At 30.3% G+C, this 20,821-nt stretch overlaps 2 protein-coding genes across 4 annotated transcripts; both read left to right on the top strand.

Annotated features, from left to right (window-relative positions):
• Positions 1-1,095: 1,095 nt before the first annotated feature.
• LOC145763383 (P-selectin-like) lies at positions 1,096-4,898 on the top strand. 3 transcript variants are annotated; one of them, XM_082574820.1, is made up of 7 exons: positions 1,902-2,039; positions 2,222-2,341; positions 2,787-2,826; positions 3,287-3,406; positions 3,728-3,847; positions 4,195-4,319; positions 4,609-4,898. In XM_082574820.1, the coding sequence occupies exons 2-7, from the start codon at positions 2,291-2,293 to the stop codon at positions 4,615-4,617; spliced, it is 465 nt and encodes a 154-aa protein (XP_082430946.1). In that variant the 5' UTR covers positions 1,902-2,039; positions 2,222-2,290; the 3' UTR covers positions 4,618-4,898. The 3 variants fall into 3 exon arrangements, with proteins under 3 accessions (XP_082430947.1, XP_082430945.1, XP_082430946.1); XM_082574821.1 differs by lacking the exons at positions 3,728-3,847; positions 4,195-4,319; positions 4,609-4,898 and adding an exon at positions 1,096-1,355 and having other exon boundaries at positions 1,764-2,039; positions 3,287-3,410; XM_082574819.1 differs by lacking the exons at positions 2,787-2,826; positions 3,287-3,406; positions 3,728-3,847; positions 4,195-4,319; positions 4,609-4,898 and adding exons at positions 1,096-1,355; positions 2,645-2,779 and having other exon boundaries at positions 1,764-2,039.
• An 11,481-nt stretch (positions 4,899-16,379) lies between these two features.
• Positions 16,380-19,683, top strand: LOC145764080 (uncharacterized). Its single transcript, XM_082575663.1, has 2 exons — positions 16,380-16,980; positions 19,085-19,683. Exons 1-2 carry the CDS (start codon positions 16,380-16,382, stop codon positions 19,681-19,683), a joined length of 1,200 nt encoding a protein of 399 aa, XP_082431789.1.
• Positions 19,684-20,821: the final 1,138 nt, after the last annotated feature.

The raw sequence follows: 20,821 nt of genomic DNA, 5'->3' as shown, positions 1-20,821 counted from the left end.
ACCAACGTCTTACAATTTAATAACCATAAAAGTACTAAAACAATTGTATTAGTAAGCAAACACCACGCGCACGCTGGTATTTCCACTTTTAAGTAGCCATGATGCATTGTGTGCTGCAAGCCTGCCACAACAACCCTCGGTGTTTCCTTCCTTAAATTGCTCGGGCATGAAAGTCACGTGATTTTCGCTGTGCCGTGCGGGAAATACAATTAACGCGTTATTAATAATTAAAAATTACTTTTTTGCCTTTTAATTTTGGCGTTTATTTTCGTCGTTTTAATGTTTTTTTGGTGTTATTACCTTTAATTTATTATAATGGAGCATGTTTAACTTTAAATAAAACTTTATATTATTTTCTTTTATTATTATTTAGTTATAAAATATAGGTTTAAAGAAAAGTCTTTAAAATAGTAAGATACATACAACTTTACAGGTAACGTAAAAACGCAAAAAATTTAAATACTTTTTCACACTATTAAAAAAAATTGTTTTTTGTAGACCTCTAAAATTTAGTTAAATTTAAAACACAAAATCAAAAAACAATTTTTTTGTAAATAATTAAATATCAACATATTTTATATCTTGTAACTTGTACTTTTACTTGTAGTTAACGTTATTTCAAAAAGTTTGCAAAAAAATCAGGTAAAGCAAATTAGTTTTTTTTGTTTTTCATTTTATTATTTTCTCCTATCTACCAAAAACAAATTAATGCCACGTTAAAGATAAAAATCAACTTCCCTTTGATTTCAAAATCAATTAAAAATAATTTTTGTTGACCAAATTAGTAAGTTTTTTTGTTTATCTAATGATGATAAATGAAGCTATGTGTAAATGATGGTATATCGTAAAAACGTTTTGTACATCAGTGAGTCAAAACAACAAAATTATGTACCGTAAAAGTGATTCAGTCAGCAAGATTACCACCTAGCCTATTAGCTTAAAGTAGCCTAAATGCCAAAACTCATTTATTTCAAAAAAAACCCTAACTTTGACATATTTAAGCTGATAATATTACCCAAAAATTTAGTTTCTCTGAGGTGTTTAAATGTATGCATAGCCTCCTTGTAAGAAAGATTATATGAGTATTGAAAAACTTTATTATTTCGCATATTAGGTTATATTTTAGGTCGAAGATGAGAATTTTAGTTGCAGTTTTTACCCTAGCTGTTGCCATATCAACAATAGACTCATTTGAGCAATGATACAACTCAGGGTCGAAAGATTATTATTTTTCCGAAAATAAAAAAAAAACTACACCGAAGCTGAAGAAGCGTGTTAAACTAAAAATGGTATTCTGGTTACTATCCGGTCATCTGAAGTTCAAGAAATGATTGATAGGAAAATTTGGGAGCTACGTAAAATAACAATTAATTTATTTTAATTACAAATATGCGATACTGAAAAAAAACAAATTTATGTTTGCTAGTCTAATAACATTTTGCTTTTATAACGTATAAGTTCCAATGTGTCGGTCACAACACTTGCATAAGGTCGTGGGTTCGATACCCTCTGCCTTCATGCTTTAGCGCCATTATAATGGTATAAAATCCTGCTGAGACAGCATTTAATTAGCAGCGTAATTATCAGGCAAATATACTCTTATATTGTTTCAAACTGCCAAAAAAAACTTGAAACTGGTTAGGCGTAACTAATGTTTCTTTATGTTAAGGTCTTGTCGTCGACCTTTCAGCGTCGAGCTAAAGATATGTACAAAAATAAGATCCACTTGTAAAAATATCGACACATTTATTGTATTTCTATAGACAGACCAGAAATAGCTGACTACTGGATTGGGGCACGTATACACCATTGGTCAGAATTACGATACGGTTGGATCGGTGATAAAGTAGATCATTATTTTATTCGGTGGCGAGACGATGTTATTATATATGAGAAAAAGGGTTATACCTTTTGGTATCCGTTGGAGCCAAACAACGAAGGTGGAAACGAGAACTGTGTTATGATCAAACACTTGGCGTGGTATGACGTAGAATGCGACAAACTTGTAAATTACATTTGTGAGCGCAAGGCTCAGAAAGGTTAACTTGTATTTTTTATTTTTAAATGACATGTTTAAATTATTTAAAAATTTCCTTCTCAGCTTTATATAATAAAATTGCTGATAAAAATGCGTATTTTTTTTCACCAACTTTTACAACCTAATGGTTTACATCATAAAATCCATTTTAAAATATCATTTATTCTCAATTAATTTTTTTAGATGTAAACGAATGTGAAATTAAATGTTTCTGTCATCAAAACGCTGTTTGTTTGAACACAATTGGCACCTATGATTGTTGGTGTAGAGCTGGATTTACGGGTGATGGAAAAAGTTGTACAGGTTTTTAATTTGTTTTTAATTATACGGAGAAAACAAAAAAAAGCTCATAATAAATTTTAGATATAGATGAATGTATATTAAAGCTCATAGTCTAAGTTTAATTATAAAACAATACCTAATCCTATTTTTTTATGTATTATAATCGTTAAAGATAGCATCTTTAAACAAATAAATTCTAACTAAATTTAGATGTTAATGAATGTCTTGATGCGGTTGTATGTTTAATTAGTTAAACTATATTTAGTGTGGTTTGATTTTAAAATATCCGATTTTATCACTTAAGCGCCAATAAAATTATTTCAGAAGACGAAATGCATCTTCCAAGCTTCTCCAACAACGATATTTTAAAATTTAAAAAAGTATAGCGTCAAGTTAAAAGTATAGCGTCTTGTTAAAAAAAAAGACTTTTAAATACAAAAAAGCTTTAATTTATTGTGCTTTGCAGCCCGATCCACTAGAATTGGAACAATTTCTTATCACTGAAGGTATAAAAAAACTAATATAACTATAATCTGGCTTCTTTTTAAATTTCAGTAATAAAAATCTATATTTTAATACTAGTTTTTAATGCCAGGTATGTAATGAGTTAATAAAAATTAAATATTAGTTATCCATTTTTTATATTTAGCTTCGCTTACTACCAATATTTAGCTTCGCTTACTATACCCAAGATTTAAAAAAAAAATTAATATCTGGTTTATGCTAATTGTTGTACGCTTTGAAAATAAAATTGGAATTTAAAATGTTTGGCAAAAAACACTGAATTATATATAAAATATTAATTGTCTTCAACCATCGACCCAAAATTAATGCAATATCACCTGAGTATTAATATCTCTACTCACCTTTTTATATAATAAGGTAACCCTCAAAACTGTACACTAACTTATTTAGTTGTATTAACCTACAGTGCCACATCTTTTTTATATTAAATAATCTTTTTAGATATGAACGAATGTAAAATTCAAGGCATTTGTGGCCAGAATGCTTTATGTACGGACACGATTGGAAGTTATACTTGCCAATGTGAAGCTGGATTTGAGGGTGATGGACAAACTTGTACAGGTGTTTAAATTTTGTTTTTCAAATTACAAAAGCAACCAAAAAATGATAAAATTAAAAAAAATTAAACTTGAAAATTGAAAACTGAAATATTTGGCCATTTTTTTTTATAATATACTCAAAAGCGGGTAAATATATAAAATAAAAATTGTCTTTAATGAGCTATTACACAAAACTGATACAGTATTACCTCTTTCCCTACTAACTACCTTATAATAAGGTAACGTAAATTTTTAAACTTTAATAACTTAATGGTTTAGTTGTATTAACCTTCACTAAAAAATCTCCATTAAAATGTAATTTTATGTCAAATAATTATTTTAGATGTGGACGAATGTAAAATTCAAGGTAGCTGTGATCAGAACGCAATTTGTACAAATACCATTGAGAGTTTCACTTGTGAATGTTATAATGGATTTGAAGGTGATGGAAGAACTTGTGCAGGTGGTTATAATAAAAAACAAATGTAAAAATCAAAAACAAGAAACATTTAGAGAAATGTTTTTTATAATATATTAAAAATCGGTTAATTAAAACAATCCAATCAAGCATTAGTTATTTAGTTGATACAAAATCTTACAATAAATAAAACTTTTTAATTTATATAAGCAACTTTAATATTGTTTTAATGGTATTTTTATGTTTGAAAGAATGCAACTAAATGTTTATTGAAGGTAATAATCTAAGTTTAATCATTAAAAAAAACCAAAGCTTATTGCTTTTATACGTATTATAATTATTTAAGGTTCCTTTTAAAACTAATAAATTCTAACTAAATTTAAAAAATTTAGATATTGACGAATGTCTTGATGTTTCTTACTGCCCTTTAAATTTTATGTGTGAGAATAGATTCGGGGGATATTTTTGCGAATGTTACAACTGGGGGTTTGTTGGGAGATTCCTGCAATGCATGCCGGTAAGATTATACTTTGCGATTAATTTTTAAAGCAAAAAAGAGTTGAGCCAGTACTACTGTAATCGGAGTAAAACATCGGCCTCTTATTGTCATTTTTTCGGTGTTAAATATAACAGAAGTAAGTGTTTTAAACCTTGATAAGAAAATAAGAGGCTGCTGTTGGCTTTATCTTTTTTTTGGACTAACCTATGAATAAGACTTTTTTATAGTTGATAAATTTAAAAGTATTTTTAAAAGTATAAGAAATATACATTCGAATGTAAAAAATATTTCATTTTTTGTTTTGCAGTCATTTTGAAAAAACTACTTTTGAAACATTTTCACCTATTTGAAGGTTTGGGAAAATGGAAAACCAACATTATTATATTCTTGCTTATTTTTAAAAGGCTTTTTAATTCGTGTAAATAATATCTTGTAGATAGTAACTGTTTTGCTTGTTAAAAAAAAAATCCAAATTTTTATTGTTTATAAGTGCTGGTAACGAGTAGCTACAAATTAAATATGAGTTTTTTATTTCTTTATTTTTACCTTTGCTTATTAAAGGGCGAATAATGTAATATAATATGTCATGCAAAGGTTTCATACATTTGCGGGTTAAAAAAAAATTAATTGACCCGTAACAAAAACTCGTTTTTGTAAAATACTATTTACAAAATATTGACATACGCTAAAAGGCAATATACCGTGTCATATATCTTTTAAAAGTAATATAGAAGAAAATTAATGCTAATCTTTGTATTTAATTAAAAAAAGTTAAAAAAAGTGTAAATCGTAAAGCAAGTGTGATTTAAAAAATATCCAATTACTTGCCAAGATGATAAGTTTGTTACAAGACTCTTAAATGTGCTATTTAACAATTTGAAAGAAAAATAATTTAGCCCAATGCTTCTTTACTATAGGTGGTAAAAATATAAGACCTGTTGTGGGACTAAAACCAAGTAGACCTCTTAACCAATGAAAAACGCTTAGTAAACTATCACGTTACGTGGCACAACGAAGACCAAAAAGCAAAGTGGTATTAGGAATTTTAAATTAATAATCTGTATGCTGTCAGCTAACCGGTATGGTATATATTCAAACACCAAGTACTATGAGGCAAGGTAGATGGATTGATGACTTCTTCCGTTAGTTCTTATTACAGTAAATCAATCGCACTTTAATTCGAAAGATATTACCACTTGAATTAAAATTCGTAATCACTCAGCAACCAAAAAAATTTTACTTAGTAACCCTTTATTTTTTCTTGCTATGCAATTTCACAATACAAAGCAATTTCCGTTAGCTCTAAAGCTAATAATTTGTTGCTGATTCATCATATATTTTGGCATATCTTTCTGAAGATATTTCATTAATAATACCGTTTGTCTTATCGAATTTGAGACGCTTGAATAAAAAATTCTGATTTGTTATCTAAATTTCGAACTCCATACTGTGAATAAAACTTCCTTTAGTTAATTAAGTAGCAGATAATCACTTAAACAAAGCTATATAAGAAGGGAAAATAATGCTTCAAATAAATTTTGAGTTTTGGTGAACAAAAGTTTTAAGTGTATACCAAAACTACATTTAAACAACGGAAATGAGAATTGCAATCATCTTTGTTTTACTAGTTGTTGTTATGCTGTTGGTAAACGTTGACGGCGGGTGTCGGCGTAAACGCGGTAACAACAAAAAAACTTAATTGTGTAAATATGTTAAAGAAAATTCATTGCTTTTAATTTAATAAATGTTTAATTTTATATTTTTAGTTAATCATTGTAAAAGACCGTGCGACCCAAATGCAAAATGTATAAACAGAAGATGTGTTTGTAATCCTGGTTTTAAAGGATGTGGATATAAGTGCTATGGTAATTAAATATTATTATAACTTCTATATTGCATAAATTTATTTGCTTAACTTAGTTTAACGTGAAGAAATGTATAATAAATTTATTGCTTTTTGTTTTTTTTTATTTTATTAACATTTAAAGCATCTTACCATAAAAACTAAAATATAGAAATAGCGGGAATCAAACCCTGGACATTTTTGGTAAGGCCAAAGTTATTTAACACAGCTAACATTGTCTAACCTAATCAGTTTTTTAATCTACATGAAACATGTTTTTTAATCTACATGAAACATATTTAGATATCAACGAATGTCAACAAAGCAAATGCAGTCAAAATGCAATTTGTACAAATACCCCTGGTAGTTTTAAATGTGTCTGCAAACCCGGGTTTAGTGGAGATGGAAAAACTTGCAAATGTATAAGTTTTTAAAATTGATTATAAAATTTGTTTTATTATTTTGTAATATAGAATTTTTTATAAGCCATTGTAGAGAATTCATGGCTGGCACGTAATATAAAAACTTTACATAAACAATTTATTTTTAACAAAAAAAATTCGACTTTGCTAAAAAATTATTTTTGATCTAAGTAAACTTTAGATAGTGATAAATGTCAAAAAAAATTTTGCTAATAGTTACTCGAATACAAAATATAGAAAAACTAATTTTATATTTTTAGGTAATCCATGTAAAAACCGGTGCAGTCCATTTGCAACATGTAGGAACGGCAGATGTGTGTGCAATTCTGGGTATTGGGGATGTGGCACAGTCTGTTATCGAATACGCATTAGCTATCATTAGCAAAAAAATGTAAAATTTTTTTAATATTTTTCAAACTTTTGCATAATTTTATAAAATTTAAAAAAAAATTGTAACAAAAACCAAATAATTAGTTTGTTTTAAACACATTTTTTTGGAAATCAAATTTTGTGTTTTTTGGGAAATAAGATTTGTTTTTAACTACTTCAGTAAATGACTGTTCAACACAATTCTTGAAATATAAATTCTGACACTTTTAAGCAATAAAACTTGTTGTAATTATGTATGTTTCTTTCTACTTACCCAAGAAATATGTATTCTCTATTATTTGTTGCATGAACTGTATTTGTTATAAAGATGCATATGCTTATTAATCGCATACTCGGTAAATAAAGTTAAACAACGATTTTATATTTATGTCAATTCTTGTTCATTAAAAAGCATTTAAAGCAATTTCTTAAAGTTTTTATCAATATACAACACTAGAAAACATAAAAATAAAACCCAAACGTGTACACCTAATAAAATTCATTTGCATTACCACTTAAAGTTTTAGTTTTTCTATTCAAACAAACAAGCCCTGGTTACAATCTTTTATTATATTACATCCAAAAACAGTCGCTAATTAGCCCATGCAATAAAGTCAATAGGATAAGCAATCAAACCGGAAATTGGATATAGTGTTTACAACATTTGACTTTATTATGTTAATTTTTAAGGTTTATTTTCATTCCTATGCCGTGCGTTAAAAAACGTGACACCTTTAACGGTACCAAATTTAAACTTGGTCCGGGTAAAAAAATTTACTTTAAATCGTATACTAAAAATTTGGCCTACCCACATCAAAAATATTTAAATTATAAATTACTTTTTATATCTAATAACAATGTATTTTGTTTCACATTTTTAATTTGCTTTTTAATTTGTGTTACTCTGTTTTATAAACGCTTTAAAATAATATAGAAATAAATTACTATTGACAGATCTCAATTGCTTTTAACGTGCACAGAAAAAGAAAAACTTAGATACTAGTTTTATATTTTATTTTAAATTTATTTTTGTTCACACCTGCTTAAATTTAACACTGAAGGTATTTATTAAGATGATAAATATGTTTTATAATAAAATTAAATAAAATATGTTAATCTATAAGTTTTCATTAAATCCAAAAATGTAAATAAAAGATGTCATGCATAAATCGAATGTAATAAAAGGCTTGTAGTGAGACTAAAACGAGGTAGACCTCTTAACCAATGAAAAACTCTTAATAAACCAGCACAATACGTGGCACAACGAAAGCCTAAAATTAACGTGGTATTAGGAATTTCAAATTAATAATCTGTATACTGTCAGCTAACCGGTATGGTATATATCAAACACTAAGTACAATAAGGCAAGGTAGATGGATTGATGACTTCTTCCGTTAGTTCTTATTACAGTAAATCAATCGCAATTTGATTCGAAAGATTTCACCACTTGAATTAAAATGTGTAATCACTCAGCACCCAAAAAAAATTTTACTTAGTAAAACTTCATTTTTCTCTTACCATGTCAGTTCACAATACAAAAGTAATTTCCGTAAGCCTTATAGCGAAAATGTGTTGCTAATTTATTAAATATTTTGGCATGCCTTTTAAACACTATTCAATAAAACTCCTATTTGTCTTATCAAAATTGGAACGTTTGAATAGAAAATTCTCATTTTTTATCCAAATTTCTCCATACTGTGAATAGAGCTTCCTTTAGTTAATTAAACTGCAGATAATTATTTAAATAAAGCTATATAAAAAGACAAAATGCGGTTTATATCATTTTCGACTTGTTGTGAACAAAAATTTTAGGTGTATATTGAAACTGCATTTAAACAATCAATATGAGAATTGTTACAATATTAGCTTTGTTAGTTGTTGTTATGTTGGTAGCAGATGTTGATGGCGGGTGGTGTCGACGGCGACGGCGACGACGCAGGCATCCACCGCGTAATAATTTTAAACTTGGTTAAATAGATATGTTAAAAATATGCCGCATTTATTTTTATCAAACATGTATTTTTAATTTTATATATTTAGCCAATCATTGTAGTAGACCGTGCGACCGAAATGCAAGATGTATAAACAGAAGATGTGTTTGTAATGCTGGTTTCAGAGGATGTGGATATAGGTGCTATGGTATTTAAATGAAATATTATTATTACTTTCTTGTATACTCTTATTTGCTAAGACTTAATTTATCGTGATATATTATATATTCATTAAGTAGCCTGTTAATTTTTTAAAAGTTAAATTCCGCCCAACCTAATCAGATTCCCAATTACTATGTAACAAATCATAAAAACATATTGAACCTATAATAAAAATTGTTAAAAAAGTTAATATTTATTTTGTTTTATGTTTTAGATATCAATGAATGTGCACAGCGAAAATGTAGCTGCTATGCAATCTGTACAAACACTGTTGGAAGTTATAGGTGTAATTGCAAACCAGGGTTTGTAGGAAATGGAAAAGTTTGTACAGGTTTTTAACTCTATTTCGTTATCATTCTAATAAAGAATTTAAAGCTTATTATATAGGAAAAGAAAGTTGCAAATAAAATGTAAGTGGGTATGAGCTATTAGCAAACATAATCAAGGCCTTTTTTGGAATAGAAAAAAAATTTAACTCGAAAAAAAAAAATTTAACTTGAAAAAAATTTAACTTTTTTTTGTAATCTTCAGATGTCAACGAATGTCAAACGAAAAGATGTAGCATAAATTCGATCTGTACAAACACAGCAGGAAGTTTTAGCTGTAAATGTAAACCCGGGTTCACTGGAAATGGAATAACTTGCAAAGGTTTTTAAACTTATTTAATGTCGTTAGGTAAACATGTGACCGGCAGCGTGGTGAAGTGGTAAAAACCTTTGCTACACCACACATGAGGTCGTGGGTTCAATCCCCACGCGCTATAAACGGTACGAACTTCTGCTGAGCCAGCACTTAATCAGCAGCAAAATTATCGGGCAATTATAATCTATAATATCCCAAACTGCCACAGGCAACTCGAGACTGGGTCGGAGTAACTGATGTTACTCTATGTTTAAGTCGCGCATTCGATTTTCCCACATCGAGGATAAAGATATATAAACAAAAAAAAATGTAAAAGTTTGATAAAAACTTGATATTGTATTTTTTTAAAATTTTTATAGTTGTTTTAAATTTTAAAGTTTACAATAAAATTAATAAAAAATTATTAAAATTTAGATATTGATGAATGCCAGAAGAGTTCTCATGATTGTGGAAAGAATTCAAACTGTGTAAACACAGTCGGAGGTTTTACATGCAAGTGTAAGGAAGGTTTTAGACCGACTCGATGTAAACGTCAGTACATTATTTTCTTTTCAATATGCTTAACTATGTTTAATTTAAAAAAATACCAAGTAGAGCATAAAGTAAAATCTAAAAAAATAAAGCTTGGATAATTTTATGAATTAAAAAACACAATAAAAGGTTATGATTTTTATATTTAATTTTAAAATAATTAAATTTTTTATTTTTATTTTAGTTGCTTCTTTTCTGCCCAAGTAAAGACAAAATTCAACCAACATTTATAGTGGCCTAAAACCCACTAATCTTAAAGAACTAATTGTCAAGTGCGATTTTTAGCACGAAAAATTTTTTGTAATATTCAAGAGTTAAAAGTTACAAATAATATTCAAGAGTTAAAAGTTTTTTATTGCATTTTAAAACTGCATTTGATTGAAATTTTATATTGCTTACTTATTATTTACATTATAAAGATCGTTTATTTGGCTTAAGTGTTTGAACCCATAAATGTGTGGTTTCGCGGTAATTTTTGTTATATTGATACCTCTTTAATAAGGTATGTTCCCCTATATGTAATAACATGTTTTCAATTTTTTTAATTGTTCACATGTAGTAATTTTCAAGTAACCGTTCACATATAGTAAATTTTAACATTAATTAAAAACATATTTATTAAAAACTTGAACATTTTAAAACTATTTTATCCAAAAATAAATAAATGCACCACTGTATTATTTTACTTACATCATATTTTTTACAGTTTTAAACAATGTAAATTCTTCTTTATTGTAGTAATAATGTGTGTGTTTCTATTTACTAAAGTTTTATTTTTTTCACATTGTAATCATTACCCAGATTTTTTATAGTTACTAAAATTTTATGTTTTTATCATTTTTGTACTTGGTAAATAAAGTTGAATAAAGAAATTAAACTTTGTAAAGAAACACAAAAAATAACATCCTGGTATTTTACATACGCTAGATGGCGCAATTGTAACTTAGTCGCTTTTAAAAACCCCAAAAGACAATTTTAAAAATATATGTTTAAAATATTTCACAATGTTTTTTCCAATTATATCCTACTACAATATTTTGTTTAACAACTCACGTAACCGCCAAAGGTGGTTGGATCGAATCCCATTCACGGTGTAAATATTTTATTTTTGTTTAAAAAAAAATTGCAAATTTAAATTAAAAAAACATTTAAGTGTGTATTAAATGCCAATAACAAAAAATGTAATATTTTATTATATGTCACAAAACATTGCTAAAACCGAGAACTTATTTGTTTATTGAAATTTAAAAAAAAATTAAGATTTTATTTTCCCGTGTAAGTTTTCAAAGGGCGCATGACAACGAAATAGTTAACAAATGAACCGCGATGATGTTTATTGCTGCTTTGTTGCATTGTTACGTCATAATTTATGGCTTCTCTAACCGAGTAATGACGTTCTATTTTGCAAATGCAAATCAGTATGTCCCGCAGAGCATTTTCGCATTTAAAAAAAAATCGTCCATTTTTAGAGAGTATTCATATATTTTTTATATAACTTTACACAACTGTATTATATACAAGAGGTTTATCAAATCAATTTTTGTACTACAGAATATTACCCATTTTAAACACAAGTCGTTTACAGTACGGGCAATAGATGTAAGACTAACAGACAATCTGACGTATATAAATGTTTCAAAAGCCGAAATGCTGCCATATATTTGTTTTAAAATAATTCCAAACACCACTATAGTGAAAGTACAATACTAATAGGCGTTTACCTTTGCCAGTCGTTACAACAATATTCAAACAAATTGGAGAACTGAATAAACAAGAGGCGGTGTTTTTTTGATCTGGTTTTCATCGAATTACAGTGTGATCGCAGAAGTAAATTGTACATTAAACACGTTTTATTTATTAAGCAAATACAATTTAATTCGCCATTTTGTTTTAGCAACACGAAGATAAAAATTTCTTAAGAAAATTGATATTAAATTTTTTTTTACGAAATTTTAGATCTAATAAAAAACTATCCTTAAAAATTTGATTTTCTTTTAAATTAATTTATTAATTTTTCCTATTTTGCAAAATCACATGATTTTGTGCTCTTTGGAATAAGTTACATTTTTAACAAATTAGCTAACAAGTTTGCTTCTATGTTTAAATAGGGTTCACCCAGTCATGCCCCGATTCCGTGTTAGACATTAATTAAAATTCCATTAATCAAGCCTTTCTTAAGATACGAAATTTAAATACAAATAACACTTAACCACATTATAAGATTCAAAATGGAGGATCGTACGACGTTTTTGACACCCGTTCTATTCAAATACCTTATTATTAAACAAATGTTGAATCTTAAACGCGTACGTCAATATATAAATGTTGTTAGAAATCTTGAATTGCCCGCTAATAATGTATTTTTGTTTTGTAAAAACAATTTAAAATATTTGATATAAAATTTTATAAATTTTTTCGGTTGTGGGAATTTTTTTTTAAACAAAACGAACACACCTTGCGTGACCTTGTGTCATGACGCTGTGTCAAAGAACACAACAGTTCACACACGTCAGCGCAGGTGTCAACGTGTATGTGAAGATCGAATGTACGCGGTCAGTGGTCACGTGACTGGTCGCCCAGTCGCAAATCAACCGAGAGGATCGTAAAGTCGTCTCTTAAATGTCAAAGTCAAAACGAGCGAGGCCTGTCATGACCTTTAGAATATCTAAATGCAAAACACGTTTAGAAAGCCTCGTTTAAACTGTCATAAGTTAACTATTAGTTTTTAATTGATGTTCCAATTATAAAAAGCTAGACATTATTTTATAGCATAAGTCGACCTTATTTTAAAGTCCCACTTTTTAAGTTATTTTTATAAATTTTAAAAATTTTGATATGTTTGTATAAAAAAATATTTTTATTGTTTTAAGATAGAGTAACTTTTGTTACCTACTACTTAGTCTTGAAGAAATTTTACAAATTTTTAATATCATTGACCTGACAATTAATATTTAAAAAATACTCTCTAAATAAAAACCAATTGCAAAAATCTTCAAAGAAATTCAAAACATGTTAAAGTGTTGATAGTTAAGATATACAAATAGGTTCAACAAATAAGTTTCCAAGGGCATTCGCTGTTGGTCAACAGATTATAATCATAAAAATCATTCGTTGTAACAAACCCAATTAAGTCGGTGAAAATCTCGAAAAAGATCTGAAGGCCCTGAAGTTTTGTTTGTTTATTTTATTAGAAAGTGTAAATACTGTTGATCGGTTTGCTGAAGGTGAAAGTTATTTGTAAAACAAATGTTTAAACATTCTTTTTTGACGTTTGTAATTTGCCGCTCTAGAATTTCTTAAAAATTTTTAAAGGATTAATTATTTAAAAATTATTCCTAAACATTAAATACAATTATATTTAAAAATTTAAAAAAACAATTATATTTAAAAATTTATTCTTTCTCAGAATTAAGAAATTAATTATTGCGTTTTTTTAAAACAAAATAATTTTGTCAAACTATTAAATAATATGTACGACTTGTTATATATATTTGCCTAATATAAACTTAAAAATTTGTCTTAAAAATTTTCCTTTGGAATGTGGTTGTGTGTGTAAAGGTGTTAAAAATTTTAAGGCAACATATTTCATGTGCTCTGACTTTAAGGGAAATTCTCACGATCAAATTTGAATTAGTTTCCGCCGCTTCAAAGCCAAAACTCCCTTCCCTTAAACCTCTCTAAGGTATCACGACGCTAGAAACAATACCTCAAAAGGTAGAGACGAGTTCTCGGTCTCCCGTCTTGCCCCTTCCTAATGCAAAATTGTTGCAACCGTTTCGAGTAGGTTTTTATTGTTTTAAATCGACTGGGGACGACTTCAAACGATCCAAAAATTGAATCCCTTTTTTTGCAACTCGTAAAATAATCGAATAAAAGGCGGCTAACCCAAAGAAATACAAGTATTCGTTGTTGCATTACTGCATGCGTACTAATACTAAGTTTCAAAATAATTTACGAGCTTTAACGAGGATAGAACCAAGACGACAAATCGTAAAAATATAAAATCAAATTAGTTCCATTCAAGATATCGGGTTTTGACGAGCAGAGTTTGTTTTAGAGATATCTAATTATAAAACTCGTGTCGATAGTCAACAGCAACACTTTTTAAATACAAAACACGATAGATTTTTAATTTTTTTTTTTTCGAATTTTTTTTTGAATTTTCATGAGAAAATTGTCACTGCGTAAATGCTACGTCCGTTCACTTGATCGCAGCTCAGCCGAGGCGTCACCATGGACGCTCTGTGACGTCATAAAAGGTGTGGATTCGGGAAATACGACAATAACACGACAATTCGATGTTTGTCGCGAAAAGCAAGCTATCGAACGGGGCAGTTGAGCGACAGCAAGTATTAGTAACCAGTCGAAAAAATAACGAACACAACGAAGAAGACTTTAAAAATTAGATTCAAAGCCTGAGTTAAATCTAAAGTAAAAACAATTTTTAAACTTTGGTACCATGTCTAAAAATAGCAAGTCACACAACTTTTAAATCAATTAGGAAATATGTATTCAGGCGTCGTCTTATTAGTTAATTTTTAATCTGTTTAATTATTGCTTTAGCAAATCTACGCTGCTTGGCCAGACAGCAGCAACCTTGGTCTAGGCTCGGCGCGCTCTTAGATCTTCGAGTCTTAGGTAAACCACAAATAAATGTGCGCTGCCTGGTCACGTGACCAGCGGTACTTAATGCGTTTTCGAAAGCCCAGAGACGATCAGAAGCTTTAAGTAAGTCGCAGGTAAACATGGAAAAGTATTCCAACTCGAAAGTTAAAGAAAATTTGAAAAAATTAAAGTTAGTAAAAGTAATGTTGATAAAATAAAGCAAATCGTAGGCTACCAAAAGCGAAAGCGGTTATTTATTGAACATTTTAAAATTATACAAACGAAAATTTTAGACATAGCTTGACCGCATTTTTAAAAAACGTTAAAAGATAATAAAAAAAATAGTTTTAAATTATTTTAGTTATTCCTGGAACCCTTTGAAATTTATTTCTGTATAAAAATTTTTTGGTCCAAATTCTTAGACATTCATCGAATAATCGACGACATTGTTACGTCATGTATCAAGCAATGATTACGTAAACAAAGGCGCATTCATTCGAATTCTGTTTGATTGGGCGGCGAGATTCGATAGATCATTTCGTTGTTTTACTGGCATCGCGCGAGGGATCGTTAGTTAAACAATCGAACGAGCTCGTTTGTAGCGATTGCGACGTAACAATAATAATTATTCGGTAGCAAAGAACGTGTGTCCTTTGCCAGTTGCGCGACAGTCGCTTATTGGAATTGGACGAATAGAGAACGGGGCGGTCCCCTCTTTGATACAAAGCGTCGCGAATAATTTCGACGTGCGCTAATAACAGGTATGTTAGGTTCCAGAAAATAGTGCGAGAGGGTCGGTGGAAGGTTATAGAGAAAAGAAGCATGGGAAAATAGCGATGTTTATGACGTGACAATCACATATGAGGTCATTTATAAAAACGAGAGGTAGCGGGAGGACCTGTAGTATACATGCAGTATAGGAACCCTGTATAGATATTACAATAAAGTAATCCTAACCAACGACATAAATTCTATTGTAAAATACATTGAGTTAAATTGGAAATATTTTGGTTAGCATTTTAGGGTTTCTTTTAACTTGGAAAAAGAATAACGTCAAAACGCGTCTAGCAATATTAGGTTAAAACCTTAATCAATACTCTACAAAATATTCGAAATTTGGTTTAGAAATATTTAAGAAAGTCGACTCTATTTAAACAGGTTTCTTATATAACAGATTAAGTATGTGGACATTTTAATTTCTGTTTAGAATAAGAGACAGGAAAAGTGTTCTTCCTATTACGTTTTCCGATTTGCCCGTTATCGCATTACATAACCAAATAAATATAAAAGGCAAAAGGCATTTATCAGTATCTGTGTGCAATTAGCAAGAATCAATTCATAGGCAGTGTAGTAAATTGTTAATTAAATATTAAATTCTTGGTAGGATAGATTAGTTTTTGATTCTCCTAATGATTTTTATTCTATTTAGACATTTCCGTAGACTGTTTATAATAATAAATCTTGTATAATTATCCAAACAGCAAGGAAGACAACGTATTTGCATTGAACCACCATGTTATGTTATGCAATTGACCAAAAACCAACTAATATTGGATCCCCACCCTCACCAGCCATGTACAGAAATCTTCAATCCGACTCCAACACAGCTCCACCAAGCGGATTCTTTCAACCTGGGTATGCCCCAAAACTGGGGGCGGTTTCGACGGGGTATACTTCGACTAACTACAGCGTTTTATCGTCCCACCCAAGCGTACCCGAGTACCCCACGTCGAGTTTGGGACTTGACTACCAATCACCGTTTATCCCGTCCGGTCATGACGTCACGACTACGCAATCGCCGTGGGGTTACCCCAACACGAACTTTCAATCAATGTTGAACACCCACCCAAGCTGGGACTCGATGGGTAACCCCTTTCACGTGCCACAACCCACATCCAGCTCCTATCATCCAGGGCTTACCCAACCCTCTTTAGTCAACGGAGAAGGAAGTCCGGGGTCCTCCACGGCCTTGACAGGAATCGAATGCTTCACTACACCACCGGAGGGCGCTCCAGGCATCCACGTGTCAACAATGCATCCAGGAATTCCAACACAGCGAAGACCTTATGAGTGGATCAACAAAAATGCTTACCAGAATGTTCAGCCCCAACAAGGTAATTTTAACTTAAAATATTTGCTGTGATGTGATTGCAAAATAAGGGGTATACAAAGTATATGCATTAATTAGGGACATTAAACCGAATTTATAAAACACATTTAGAAAGAAACCTTATTTTTAAATAAACATTTTTTGAAAATCATTGAATTATAATTTGCCACCATTTTAGTCTTGCGCTGTCGTTATAACAGCACTGCGTAAATGATCGCAACATTCTAGAACAAACAATTTCGTAACGTGCCGTTTGAAGTGAATATTTGCACACCAGTTTGAGTTAGGCTTTGCGACATTTTTATTAAAAATGTGGCTTCTGTATTCGGGCAATCACATAACGCGGGGAATACCCGCTGCTAAATCAAATAAACCAGCAATTAGGCCAACGGGATTAGGCGAATTATGGGCAACGAAAAAATAGTCAAAAATGTCGCCATTTTAAAAATTTTAACAATTAAAATGGAAAAACCAAGTCAAAGCGTTAAAAATTTTCTTAAATTGGCAGTTAAATACCGAGAAAAAATTTTTTAAATAAGAATATTAAATTAATATAGTTTGTTGAAAAATATTTAAATAAACAATTTCTAAAGAGTTTGAGTAAAAATTTTTAAATTTGACTTCAGAAAATATTTAAAACCTACAAAAAAATATAGATTTCTTTAAAAAAAGCTGTAATATGTAATTCAAAATGTTAAAAACTGCGATTATACCAAAAAAATGGCGCCCCTCATAAATTAGTGCAGTGTTCAGTTAATTGCGTTTTTGTTCTTTGTTTCAATTCATCTTTACCGCCCAGCACAACTTTGGAGCACTTCTAGAAAAAGTGCGAAGTTTTATTCTGTCGGTTGCGTTTGTTCTTCCAAACCATAATGCCACCCCCTTATTATAGTAAGTATCTGCCAAAAAGCAAACACTTTGATATTACGCCCATTGTTTTAAAAACAATAGAAAGAAGCAGCCTTCCGCCAAGACGCCTTAGTCTAAGAAAGGTTACTGTCGCCAAGTTAGGATAATTACTATGACAATACATAAATCGAAACCGCCTCTGTGACGTAACAATGGTATTTATGCAGGGTCAACTCGTTTCCCAAATTTGGAAGAAAAAAAATCAGACGCAATTAAAATCAAAATCGTTTTAGACTGAGTCATCATTTTTAGACATTAATAAAATTATTAATTCATCTAAACCGAACTCAAAATATTTATCCGTGACGTCATTATGATCAATAAAATTTAGATATGTTCCTGTGTTTATAAATTTAACCCCCTTTTTAAATAGGTAAAATAACCCCAACTTAGAATGTGTTAGATATATAAAGGGCAACTCATAAATACTCAAACGCATAAATAGATGATAAAAATGTGATCAAAGATACAATCCAATTCTCTAACCCAAAAATATTTTGAAACATAATATTATTTAAAATCCAAATTAGCTCGCCGCCTCGCTAATATCAGCCCCCAATTAAAACGCTCGTAAAAAGCAAGCGACCGCAGAGTAAAAGGCCTGCGACGTGTCCACCACTAACGAAGCGCAGTTGGTCAGCAGGGCAATAAAAACCAGTCACGGCGAAGTCTCATGACGAACTCGGGACTCGTAAAATTTTTTACGACCTTCGCGCTTTTAGCGACCGTTAAATTGAAAAAGCGCCGTGCGGCTTCGACATCGATCTTCTGTGACGTCATAACTTATTCGATTGTGACGTATCGTGCTCGTGAAACACCTGAACTCGTTGGCACCCTAGACGTGTACTTTTATGACGAATCAATTGCTATGACGTCATAAAGCGATATTGTCTACATGCGCCACTTGATTGGAATTTAAATAAATTAAATGTTGTTGGCAACAGTTTGAAAACATAGCAACGCAAACAAATTAGTAATGACGTAAGAAGTTGTGACGTCATTGGCTTATCAGTAAGGAACCCTTAAAGATTTTTTGAAACTGAATCCTAAATAAACATAATTCAAAAACAAATCATTTTTAAAAATTAAAAAAACTCATAAATAATTTAAATACATGTTTTGTCCAATCAAGTAATTCCCTCATACTGTGTACTGTCCAGTACACTAAAATACTAACCTTGCTTTCTTATGTATTACAGTTGGAAAAACACGAACAAAGGACAAGTATCGAGTTGTGTACTCAGACCACCAGAGGCTGGAATTGGAAAAGGAATTTCGGTTCAGCAGATATATTACAATCCGCCGGAAAGCGGAATTAGCCGGACAGCTGTGCCTGAGCGAACGCCAGGTCAAGATCTGGTTCCAAAACCGACGCGCAAAAGAGCGAAAAGCATCTAAGAAAAGCGGCGAAAACTCGAAAAACGTTGACGGTGACATCATCGAGGATCACGATGACGCAGACGATGACGTATCAGAGCATAGTGGACATGGTCTTACGTCATCGCCACCTATAATGCAACATAGTAACGTAGCGTTTACTAAACCGAACGAGGTCCACAGCGCAGAGCAGGGCTTTGCAATTCCAGAACAGCAAGAAGGTATAACCCACCATCTCCCACCCATGCCATACAGCTACGGAGTACATCACTCACCACAGGAGAACATACACTACGAGCAGATGGGGTCAATGGCCGAGCTCAAACCAATAATGTGCAATAGCGAACCTCATGTTATGTCGCCCACTGACGATTTAAATAATCAACAAATGCGAATATCGCCAACCTGTCACCAGTTATGAGACGAATTGTTTTCCTGCAATAATTAAATCATTAACAAAACGTTTGCACAATACGATACTGTTTCAATGAAGTGTTATAATGATATTTAAAATAGGTAAACTAACCTATTTGGGAGATCTGATAGCTCGTCAATTATCCAACGCCTTGTGGAGTTATCTATATAATCTTACACACATTTAATTAATTACACATCTTTGATATTGCAATATTTTCTTGATATTTATTATCTTAACGTAATAACGTTAAGGAATTTTTAAGCACTTTTTTTCGTGTTACGTTGTACTAACATTCCCAATGCGCGTTACTATTTTTAAACCTGTTTTTTTTTTATTGAATTATACTTTCTTTATAGTTTAGTAATTGGTATGAAACCCACTTACCTCAATAATATCGTGTGTGGTGTTCTTATTAAAATCTACTTTTCAAAAAAAGAAAATTTTGAGTTAAAATTTGAGATTTAGAGCAGCCGTTTATAGGCCATGTAAAACTGTAGTGTACACTAAAAACTATAAGCTATGTCAAATCTTTTTTGTGCATATCTTTATCCTTTAAAACATAGAGTAACAAAAGTTTCCCGACCCAGTCTTTTGGTAGTTTGAGATATTATAAACTATAATTGACTAATATTTACGTTGCTAATTAAGTGTTGGCTCAGCAGGAATTCATACCGTTTATAGCCTAACCTAAGGGCGTTACAGCATGAGAGCATTGGGAATCAAACCCAGGACCTCATGTAGTGTAGGAAGTGTTCTGACCACTACACCACGCTGTCGGTTAAAAATTTGTTAAAAACTCTATAATAAAAAAAGCCTTCATCAAAAAAAAATTATTTTAAATTTTTGTGATAATCAAAATTAATAAACCCCAAAAATTATAAAGTGTTTTAATTTATATTTTATAATAAAAGTACTAGAAGAGGTACTTAGTAAAATACAAATATATATATGGCTGTGTAATCTAACAACATAAAGTTAACACTACTTCATTGCCTTCAATTAAAAAAATAATTTCATATTAGTACTACTAAATAAATAATAATAAAAATTATATTTGAAGGAACTTAAATAGTATAGTTTCTAATTACACTAATTATATATATAAACTTGAAATTACTATAAAAAATACCAGCTAAAAGGA

Source organism: Corella eumyota, chromosome 1 (genome assembly GCF_963082875.1).
Source record: "Corella eumyota chromosome 1, kaCorEumy4.1, whole genome shotgun sequence".
Taxonomy (NCBI): domain Eukaryota; kingdom Metazoa; phylum Chordata; class Ascidiacea; order Phlebobranchia; family Corellidae; genus Corella; species Corella eumyota.
Note: the sequence above shows the minus strand (reverse complement) of the source record. Positions and strands in the feature narration are given on the sequence as shown.